This window comes from Littorina saxatilis, linkage group LG5 (assembly GCF_037325665.1).
Source record: "Littorina saxatilis isolate snail1 linkage group LG5, US_GU_Lsax_2.0, whole genome shotgun sequence".
NCBI classification, from domain to species: Eukaryota; Metazoa; Mollusca; class Gastropoda; order Littorinimorpha; family Littorinidae; genus Littorina; species Littorina saxatilis.
The window spans coordinates 44855944-44868067 of NC_090249.1; the positions used below are offsets into that span (position 1 = coordinate 44855944).

The following is a 12124-nucleotide window of genomic DNA, read 5'->3' on the forward strand; positions in this document are numbered from 1 at the left end:
CCCTCTCTCCTTTCTCCGTCCCTCCCTCTCTCCTACCCTCCCCTTTAAACCCTCCAACCCTCCCTCCCTCCATCCCACCATCCCTCCATCCATCCCCCCATCAACACAAAAGTCAACAATGAAGATGATTGTAGTATCTGACCTTCTCTTTTGACTCCAGCCCTGAGCTGGTAGGCCAGCATGACGGTGTTGGTGCCCATGGAGTGTGGCTGTGGTCACTGTGTCCGTTGTATCACCAAACTCCTTGCAAACTAAGATGACCGCTTGACCTGCAAGTAAAGCGCAACGGTTTTACAGCGCAGAGTACAATGCTCACAAAGTACAAAGTAAGTTGCTGCGGTCACTGTGCCCGTAGTATCACAAACTCCTGGCCAACTTCGATGACCATTAATTTGACCACCTGCAAGCAAAGCCAAAAGTGTTTACACTGCAGAGTATAATGTTTACAAAGTGAGTTGCTGCGGTCACTGTGCCCGTAGTATCACAAACTCCTGGCCAACTTCGATGACCATTAATTTGACCACCTGCAAGCAAAGCCAAAAGTGTTTACACTGCAGAGTTTAATGTTTACAAAGTAAGTTGCTGCGGTCACTGTGTCCGTAGTATCACAAACTCCTTGCAAACTAAGATGACCGCTTGACCTGCAAGTAAAGCGCAACGGTTTGACAGTGCAGAGTACAATGTTCACAACGCAGAAAGTAAGTTGCTGTGGTCACGGTGTCCGTAGTATTTCCAAGCTTTTTCCCAAAGATGGTCACTTGATCTGCGAGCAAAACGCAATGGTTTAAATTCACAGTGCAACTTAGATGACCGCTTCCCCACCCGCAAATCACGATGGGCACCCCGTAATGGTGAACGACAAAGCTACATAAGACATAAGACATAAGACATAAGATCATGTATTGTCCATACAATTAATGACAATGGATGGAAAAGCGTGGTTCATCTGCTCTTAAAACAACCAAAACAACATATGACAACAACCTTAAAAAAAATAAAAAAATATATAAAAAAATATTAAAAAAACGAAGTAAGAACACCCAACATCACAAATATTGAACAAAAGAAAGAAGAACTTTTTAAAAACAACTTGGTCGATTCTGTTTAGATTTCAAATTGAAAGAAGCGACCGGCGTTGTCTAGGCATGCCCGTGTGTATGCAGAAAGATGCCTTTAAAGATAACAGCTCCCAACTGTTTTCACGGGAAGTAGTGTGCCTTTAAGGTAGATGATTAAACGCAAGATTCAAATTCGAAGACAACAATTCACAAGATAAAATGTCACACGCGTTCCTTCTTTGCCACTACTAAAGCAAACGTGTGCAAGATGTAGAGGTTACATGCCGAGTCTCGGTGATTATTAAAAATAATGGTCAAAGTTAGCGGATCATGAAAAATGCGAGCTTCAGCGAGCTTTTTCATGACCGCGAACTGAGACCATTCACGAGGTATGTAAGGCCAAAAAAAAAAATTGTCCGTTTAGGGTAACATGACCAAATAAAGTAGGGTCGGTAGGTAGGTAGGTTTTTTTTTTTTTTTTTTTTTTTTTTTTTGTGTGTAAATGCTATGTTGGCTGAACATTCACTTCTTATATTTGATGAATACATGTTTCAAAACTAACGTATAAATAAAACAGAGAGAAAGGGAGAGAAAGAAACGCCAAATGTCTCTTTTTAGCATTTTTACCTCTTTTTTATATTTAGTCAAGTTTTGACTAAATATTTTAACATCGAGGGGGAATCGAAACGAGGGTCGTGGTGTATGTGCGTCTGTCTGTGTGTGTGTGTGTGTGTGTGTGTGTCTGTGTGTGTGTGTGTGTGTGTGTGTAGAGCGATTCAGACTAAACTACTGGACCGATCTTTATGAAATTTGACATGAGAGTTCCTGGGTATGAAATCCCCGAACGTTTTTTTCATTTTTTTGATAAATGTCTTTGATGACGTCATATCCGGCTTTTCGTGAAAGTTGAGGCGGCACTGTCACGCCCTCATTTTTCAACCAAATTGGTTCAAATTTTGGTCAAGTAATCTTCGACGAAGCCCGGGGTTCGGTATTGCATTTCAGCTTGGTGGCTTAAAAATTAATTAATGACTTTGGTCATTAAAAATCTGAAAATTGTAAAAAAAAATAAAAATTTATAAAACGATCCAAATTTACGTTTATCTTATTCTCCATCATTTGCTGATTCCAAAAACATATAAATATGTTATATTCGGATTAAAAACAAGCTCTGAAAATTAAATATATAAAAATTATTATCAAAATTAAATTTTCGAAATCAATTTAAAAACACTTTGATCTTATTCCTTGTCGGTTCCTGATTCCAAAAACATATAGATATGATATGTTTGGATTAAAAACACGCTCAGAAAGTTAAAACAAAGAGAGGTACAGAAAAGCGTGCTATCCTTCTTAGCGCAACTACTACCCCGCTCTTCTTGTCAATTTCACTGCCTTTGCCGTGTGCGCTGGACTGACGATGCTACGAGTATACGGTCTTGCTGAAAAATGGCAGCTACTTGACTAAATATTGTATTTTCGCCTTACGCGACTTGTTTTATATTTAGTCAAGTTTTGACTAAATATTTTAACATCGAGGGGGAATCGAAACGAGGGTCGTGGTGTATGTGCGTATGTGTGTGTGTGCGTGCGTGTGTGTGTGTGTGTGTGTAGAGCGATTCAGACTAAACTACTGGACCGATCTTTATGAAATTTGACATGAGAGTTCCTGGGTATGAAATCCCCGAACGTTTTTTTCATTTTTTTGATAAATGTCTTTGATGACGTCATATCCGGCTTTTCGTGAAAGTTGAGGCGGCACTGTCACGCCCTCATTTTTCAACCAAATTGGTTGAAATTTTGGTCAAGTACTCTTCGACAAAGCCCGGGGTTCGGTATTGCATTTCAGCTTGGTGGCTTAAAAATTAATTAATGACTTTTGTCATTAAAAATCTGAAAATTGTAAAAAAAAATAAAAATTTATAAAACGATCCAAATTTACGTTTATCTTATTCTCCATCATTTGCTGATTCCAAAAACATATACATATGTTATATTCGGATTAAAAACAAGCTCTGAAAATTAAATATATAAAAATTATTATCAAATTTTTTTTTTCCAAATCAATTTAAAAACACTTTCATCTTATTCCTTGTCGGTTCCTGATTCCAAAAATATATAGATATGATATGTTTGGATTAAAAACACGCTCAGAAAGTTAAAACGAAGAGAGGTACAGAAAAGCGTGCTATCCTTCTCAGCGCAACGAATACCCCGCTCTTCTTGTCAATTCCACGTGCACTGCCTTTGCCAGGGGCGGTGGAGTGACGATGCTACGAGTATACGGTCTTGCTGCGTTGCGTTGCGTTCAGTTTCATTCTGTGAGTTCGACAGCTACTTGACTAAATATTGTATTTTCGCCTTACGCGACTTGTTTCTTTTTTTTTTTGAAATCAAAAAAAAGTTTTTGGGTCGGCACCAAATCGATAGGGTCGGTCGGGTTACCCTAAACAGACATTTTTTTGTGGCCTAACCTCTTTATTCCTCCTTGTCACGGAACGTGCATATTGTGAACACATTGACACAGCTCTTACTTGTCACGGAACGTGCATATTGTGAACACATTGACACAGCTCTTACTTGTCACGGAACGTGCATATTGTGAACACATTGACACAGCTCTTACTTGTCACTGAACGTGCATATTGTGAACACATTGACACAGCTCTTACTTGTCACGGAACGTGCATATTGTGAACACATTGACACAGGTCTTACTTGTCACTGAACGTGCACATTGTGAACACACTGACACAGCTCTTACTTGTCACGGAACGTGCATATAGTGAACACATTGACACAGCTCTTACTTGTCACGGAACGTGCATATTGTGAACACATTGACACAGCTCTTACTTGTCACGGAACGTGCATATTGTGAACACATTGACACAGCTCTTACTTGTCACTGAACGTGCACATTGTGAACACATTGACACAGCTCTTACTTGTCACGGAACGTGCATATAGTGAACACATTGACACAGCTCTTACTTGTCACGGAACGTGCATATTGTGAACACATTGACACAGCTCTTACTTGTCACTGAACGTGCATATTGTGAACACATTGACACAGCTCTTACTTGTCACGGAACGTGCATATTGTGAACACATTGACACAGGTCTTACTTGTCACTGAACGTGCACATTGTGAACACACTGACACAGCTCTTACTTGTCACGGAACGTGCATATAGTGAACACATTGACACAGCTCTTACTTGTCACGGAACGTGCATATTGTGAACACATTGACACAGCTCTTACTTGTCACTGAACGTGCATATTGTGAACACATTGATACAGCTCTTACTTGTCACTGAACGTGCATATTGTGAACACATTGACACAGCTCTTACTTGTCACGGAACGTGCATATAGTGAACACATTGACACAGCTCTTACTTGTCACGGACGTGCATATTGTGAACACATTGACACAGCTCTTACTTGTCACTGAACGTGCATATAGTGAACACATTGACACAGCTCTTACTTGTCACGGAACGTGCATATTGTGAACACATTGACACAGCTCTTAATTGTCACTGAACGTGCATATTGTGAACACATTGACACAGCTCTTACTTGTCACTGAACGTGCATATTGTGAACACATTGACACAGCTCTTACTTGTCACTGAACGTGCATATTGTGAACACATTGATACAGCTCTCACTTGTCACGGAACGTGCATATTGTGAACACATTGACACAGCTCTTACTTGTCACGGAACGTGCATATTGTGAACACATTGACACAGCTCTTACTTGTTACGGAACGTACATATTGTGAACACATTGACACAGCTCTTACTTGTCACTGAACGTGCATATTGTGAACACATTGACACAGCTCTTACTTGTCACGGAACGTGCATATTGTGAACACATTGACACAGCTCTTACTTGTCACGGAACGTGCATATTGTGAACACATTGACACAGCGCTTACCTGTCACTAAACATGCATATTGGTCAGAGTACGATCCTATCATCTCTTCGACCTGATGCTATTTTTCAAGATGGGGGTAATGCACGTTTTGCTGGTCTGTGACAAGTAAGAGCTGTGTCAATGTGTTCACTATATGCACGTTCCGTGACAAGTAAGAGCTGTGTCAATGTGTTCACAATATGCACGTTCCGTGACAAGTAAGAGCTGTGTCAATGTGTTCACAATATGCACGTTCAGTGACAAGTAAGAGCTGTGTCAATGTGTTCACAATATGCACGTTCCGTAACAAGTAAGAGCTGTGTCAATGTGTTCACAATATGCACGTTCCGTGACAAGTAAGAGCTGTGTCAATGTGTTCACAATATGCACGTTCCGTGACAAGTAAGAGCTGTGTCAATGTGTTCACAATATGCACGTTCAGTGACAAGTACATTTTCAAAGATCAGATGAACCACACTTTTCCATCCATTGGTTAATTGTATGGACACTAAATTATCTAATGTCTTATGTCTTCATTGGCGAAATCTATTTAAAAATCAGTGGGTGTCCGATGTGTGTAAGATGTCAAGAACAATCTTCACATCGTTTCTGACCCACACACACACACACACACACACACACACACACACACACACACACACACACACACACACACACACACACACACACACACACATACTTTGCCAGGCTCTGGGCACAGCCAGAGAAAGCTATTCCTATGTCTGTGGGCTCTGGGCCGTACGGGACAGAGAAAGCTAGTCCTATGTCTGTGGGCTCTGGGCCGTACGGGACAGAGAAAGCTAGTCCTATGTCTGTGGGCTCTGGGCCGTACGGGACAGAGAAAGCTAGTCCTATGTCTGTGGGCTCTGGGCCGTACGGGACAGAGTAAGCTAGTCCTATGTCTGTGGGCTCTGGGCCGTACGGGACAGAGAAAGCTAGTCCTATGTCTGTGGGCTCTGGGCCGTACGGGACAGAGAAAGCTAGTCCTATGTCTGTGGGCTCTGGGCCGTACGGGACAGAGTAAGCTAGTCCTATGTCTGTGGGCTCTGGGCCGTACGGGACAGAGAAAGCTAGTCCTATGTCTGTGGGCTCTGGGCCGTACGGGACAGAGAAAGCTATTCCTATGTCTGTGGGCTCTGGGCCGTACGGGACAGAGTAAGCTATTCCTATGTCTGTGGGCTCTGGGCCGTACGGGACAGAGAAAGCTAGTCCTATGTCTGTGGGCTCTGGGCCGTACGGGACAGAGAAAGCTAGTCCTATGTCTGTGGGCTCTGGGCCGTACGGGACAGAGTAAGCTATTCCTATGTCTGTGGGCTCTGGGCCGTACGGGACAGAGAAAGCTAGTCCTATGGCTGTGGGCTCTGGGCCGTACGGGACAGAGAAAGCTAGTCCTATGTCTGTGGGCTCTGGGCCGTACGGGACAGAGTAAGCTATTCCTATGTCTGTGGGCTCTGGGCCGTACGGGACAGAGAAAGCTAGTCCTATGTCTGTGGGCTCTGGGCCGTACGGGACAGAGTAAGCTATTCCTATGTCTGTGGGCTCTGGGCCGTACGGGACAGAGAAAGCTATTCCTATGTCTGTGGGCTCTGGGCCGTACGGGACAGAGAAAGCTAGTCCTATGGCTGTGGGCTCTGGGCCGTACGGGACAGAGAAAGCTAGTCCTATGGCTGTGGGCTCTGGGCCGTACGGGACAGAGAAAGCTAGTCCTATGGCTGTGGGCTCTGGGCCGTACGGGACAGAGAAAGCTAGTCCTATGTCTGTGGGCTCTGGGCCGTACGGGACAGAGAAAGCTAGTCCTATGGCCGTGGGCTCTGGGCCGTACGGGACAGAGAAAGGACAGTGAAGGTAAAACCGTGAAAAATACGCAGACAGTCTTACCTCTCTATACACACACAGTCTTCTATATATATATATATACGACTTGTGTCTGTGTGTGTGTCTGTGTGTTTGTGTATCTGTGTATTTGTGTATTTGTGTATTCGCCATGCACGGCCAAAGTTCTCGATGGATCTGCTTCAAATTTGGTGGGCATATTCAGGTTGACCCGGTACAGGACACAACCTGGTCGATATTTCAACACGTGCTCTCAGCGCGCAGCGCTGAACCGATTTTGGTTCCACCTCAGCTACCCGGGCCCCCATACCGACACACCATAGCCGCTACACCACATCACAACGCCAAAGTTCTCGCTGGATCTTTTTCAAATTTGGACACCGTATATTCAGCTACACCCCGGACACAATATCATCGATGAGATATTTCAACACGTGCTCTCAGCGCGCAGCGCTGAACTGATTTTGGTTTTTGTGTTCATTTCACCATTATAAGTAACTCTTCCTTATCTTCTCATCTTCTCCAGGTTTTCAGCGTTTACCTCCCTTCCTTCGTATGGTGCACTATAGTTTGAGGGAGGCATCTTCGGATATTCCCGTTCTGTTACTATTTTTAGAAGGTCACCGCAGTGTCCAGAACGTAAATTGGACCCGTAAATTATCCTCACTGTAAAAGTGCAAAGGTCGAATCAATTTATAGCCACGCGAAAAATACACTGTCATCTATCTCTCTATAGATATGGCTTCTCTGTGTTTGTGTGTGTGTGTGTGTGTGTGTGTGTGTGTGTGTGTGTGTGTGTGTGTGTGTGTGTGTGTGTGTTTTTTATGTGAGCAACACCTGTGCATTGTTCAGTTCTGTTTGTGATGTGGTCTGGCGGCTTTTGTGTAATTTTATGTACTGGCCTTCCTTTCAGAAGCCATAACAGTTCAAAAGGGCTTAGAGATAAGCTCTAAATTGCTCAATCCTGTTTGAGTGGAGTTCGCCTCCAAAGGTGATTAACACGGTTACATTCGTCGACAAGGATGGGACTCGATATGGTCAGGAATGGCATTATGGCCACTGAATCATTTTCGTGCTGTTCCCATTCCACGAATCTGGGAGGGACCTAAGCTTGGCGGGTCCATTGTTCGGACCCGGCGAAGCCGGCGTACGGCTCTAAGTACTTCTTCCCGGCGAAGCCGGCTACCCGGCGAAGCGGGTATTCATTCTAGTATATATATATACGACTTGTGTCTGTTGTGTCTGTGTGTGTGTCTGTGTATCTGTGTATTTGTGTATTCGCCATGCACGGCCAAAGTTCTCGATGGATCTGCTTCAAATTTGGTGGGCTTATTCAGAGAGACCCCGGACACAACCTCATCGATGAGATATTTCAACACGTGCTCTCAGCGCGCAGCGCTGAACCGATTTTGGTTCCACCTCAGCTACCCGGGCCCCCATACCGACACACCAAAGCCGCTACACCACATCACAACGCCAAAGTTCTCGCTGGATCTTTTTCAAATTTGGACACCGTATTCAGCTACACCCCGGACACAATATCATCGATGAGATATTTCAACACGTGCTCTCAGCGCGCAGCGCTGAACTGATTTTGGTTTTTGTGTTCATTTCACCATTATAAGTAACTCTTCCTTATCTTCTCCAGTGTTTGGCGTTTATCTCCCTTCCTTCGTGTGGCTTTCCCGTTTGTAAGTTACTATTACTATTTTTAGAATGTCACTGCGCTGTCCACTGCGCTGTCCACAACGCTTCCCTTGCACCCGTAAGTTGTTCTTACTGTCAAAGTGAAAAGGTCGAATCAATTTATAGCCACGCGAAAAATACATTCTCACCTATCTCTATATATTTATAGATACAGATATGCATATATATATACGGCTTCTCTGTGTGTGTGTGTGTGTTTGTGTGTGTGTGTGTGGGCAAAAACCTGTGTATTGTAGAGTTCTGTTTGTGATGTGGTCTAGCGGCTTTTGTCTGTCTGTATGTTCTGGCATTTGAGAAGCCACAGCAGATAATATAGGGCTAAGAAATAAGCTCTAAAATTCTCAATCCCGTTTGACAGGACTTCGCCTTCAAAGGTGATTGTGGTGAACCGCCACGCTGTCTGTCTCTGATCTGTCTCGCGCCGTTCACCCCAAATTCCCGTTTCTGAGTTACTATTTTTAGAATGTCACTGCGCTGTCCAGAACGCTTCCCTTGCACCCGTAAGTTGTTCTTACTGTCAAAGTGAAAAGGTCGAATCAATTTATAGCCACGCGAAAAATACACTCTCACCTATCTCTATATATTTATAGATACAGATATGCATATATATATACGGCTTCTCTGTGTGTGTGTGTTTGTGTGTGTGTGTGTGTGGGCAAAAACCTGTGGATTGTAGAGTTCTGTTTGTGATGGGGTCTAGCGGCTTTTGTCTGTCTGTATGTTCTGGCATTTGAGAAGCCACAACAGATAATATAGGGCTAAGAAATAAGCTCTAAAATTCTCAATCCCGTTTGACAGGACTTCGCCTGCAAAGGTGATTGTGATGAACCGCCACGCTGTCTGTCTCTGTCTCGCGATTCACCCCGGCGAAGCCGGGTATTCCTCTAGTTCTGTATATGTGTGTGTGTTTGTGTGTGTGTGTGTGTGTGTGTGTGTGTGTGTGTGTGTGTGTGTGTGTGTGTGTATGTGTGTGTGTGTGTGAAATATCGAGAGAGAAAGAGGGGTAGGAGGCGCAGCTTTGACAAGATCCCAGACTTAGATAATAATCTGTTCACGCGATGATATTAAACAGCTAAAGTTGTGTGTATAGCAGATACAATGTGCATTTGTCAAACTTGTTTTTCTCATGCGTGACTGACAATATCAGCATCATCACTGTCATTGTCAGTAGGAATCAGTAGATAACAAGTCGCCTAAGGCGAAATAACAACATTTAGTCAAGCTGTCGAACTCACAAAATGAAACTGAACGCATTGCATTTTTTCCGCAAGACCGTACACTCGTAGCATCGTTTGTCCACCGCTCGTGGCAAAGGCAGTGAAGTTAACAATCCAGAAAAGCGCGGTAGCGGTTGCGCTGAGGAGGATAGCACGCTTTTCTATATCTCTATTCTTTTTAACTCTCTGAACGTGTTTTTAATCCAAACATATCATATCTATATGTTTTTGGAATCAGGAACGGACAAGGAATAAGATGAAATTGTTTTTAAATCGATTTCGGAAATTTAATTTTAATCATTATTTTTATATTTTTAATTTACATAAACCACGACCCTCGTCTCGATTCCCCCCTCTATGTTAAAACATTTAGTCAAAACTTGACTAAATGTAAAAAGAAAGCATTTCATTAATTGGGTAGAGCTAGTGCGCTTAATAAGTGTGTTGAAAAAGTATTTATTGACTTTGGTCATTAAAAATCTGAAAATTGTAATTAACATTTTTTTTTTATAAAACAATTCAAAATTACGTTTATCGTATTCTTCATTATTTTCTGATTACTCTGAATCGCTCTACACACACACACACACACACACACACACACACACACACACACAATTTTCTCTGTAAGATTTCCTGACACTTCCAGCCAGCTATGTGTGGGCAGAGAAGTGCTGTCAGTAAAGTAAGATTTGAACACAAGAACGCACAATCACTAAATCTAAGGCGTTCTTCGTGTGTGATGTCATATTTTCAAACCAAAACCAAACTCCGAGTTCAAATCTGTACCTCTGGCAACGACATGGGAAATAAGATCCCCTCTTTGAGGCAAAAAGTAGGACGGAAATCACAACAAAGACAGCGGCAGAACAAAGCGAAGATTGGAGATATCACGGTCTCGAAACATCTCCCAAACACAGTCGCTTCAAAATTGAACTAACAATACTAGTGCGCTCATACACTTACTTTCAGGTATTCCTGGTATGTTGTGACACAATTACAACCCCCAACCCGAACTGTACCGCTCATTCTTTCTTTCTTCTTTTCTTTATTTGGTGTTTAACGTCGTTTTCAACCGTTCAAGGTCATATCGCGACGGGGAAAGGGGGGAGATGGGATAGAGCCACTTGTTAATTGTTTCTTGTTCACAAAAGCACTAATCAAAAAATTGCTCCAGGGGCTTGCAACGTAGTACAATATATGACCTTACTGGGAGAATGCAAGTTTCCAGTACAAAGGACTTAACATTTCTTACATACAGCTTGACTAAAATCTTTACAAACATTGACTATATTCTATACAAGAAACACTTAACAAGGGTAAAAGGAGAAACAGAATCCGTTAGTCGCCTCTTACGACATGCTGGGGAGCATCGGGTAAATTCTTCCCCCTAACCCGCGGGGGGTTACCGCTCATTAGGCGATTAGAGAACGTTTTGAGATCCCTTGTATTCCTTTAAGGTAAACAGCACACACAATTGCATTCAGATTATGGACGCCGGCGTGTTTAAAGGAGCTGATCAGACATTTGTTTTCAACCCGCTTTTACACCCAAACTAATCGGACACACTAATCTGAAAATAATAATAACAAGAAATTCCTTAGAGGTAGGAAAAACACCCCCGTCAAAGGGAAATAACCTTCTCAGTTGGTGGCAGTGACTGAGTGAGAATGGTTATTTCCCTTTGACCATTAAGATGTGCCTCTATAAGTCCTTGTATAATTTTAATCCACCAATAACTCCCTAACCGTGTGTTTGACTGGTCCCAATTTTTGTAAGGACCGTCTCAGGAATGTATAGAACCTGTTCACCAAGTTTGGTGACGATCGGTCCGTTCATTCTTGAGATCTATATGCGAACACAAACAAACAAACAAACAAACAAACAAACACATCGAGTGAAACCTATACACACCCCTATACCGGGGGTGTAATAATATAATATATACCTTCGGGGGTTAGCTGGGGTCTGATGTTTCCAATAGGCTATCTGTGAAGGGACATTAATTTTCTTTTTCTCTCTCATTTGATCTGCTAAGAGATTTTTTAAATCTCGGAAGAAATTCTCTGCTGACTTTCAGTTGTTTCTTTCACAACTTTGATTTTGTATATATACACACACGCTCATACGCGCGCACACGTACGCACGCACGCACGCACGCACACACGCAAGGACTCGTCTACCCCCTGCGCTTTCCACCTTCGCTAAACTTAACGTACTCAATTAATTTTTGCATTTGATATTTTGTACATTGTTCATCCAATAGTTTTTATGTTTTCTCGTTTGCAACCAATCTTTTCGTTCGATATGTCGTACCTAGTATAGTGTTATAATTGCTGTTTGTTTACGT

The 12124-nt window shown here is 42.7% G+C and overlaps 1 protein-coding gene across 1 annotated transcript; it reads right to left on the minus strand.

Moving 5' to 3' along the window:
• Positions 1 to 4691: 4691 nt before the first annotated feature.
• On the minus strand, positions 4692 to 11190 carry LOC138967775 (uncharacterized). The gene is made up of 3 exons (XM_070340431.1): positions 11184 to 11190; positions 5697 to 6828; positions 4692 to 4701 (listed from the first exon to the last, which is right to left on the minus strand). The coding sequence occupies exons 1-3, from the start codon at positions 11188 to 11190 to the stop codon at positions 4692 to 4694; spliced, it is 1149 nt and encodes a 382-aa protein (XP_070196532.1).
• Between the last annotated feature and the right edge of the window lie 934 nt (positions 11191 to 12124).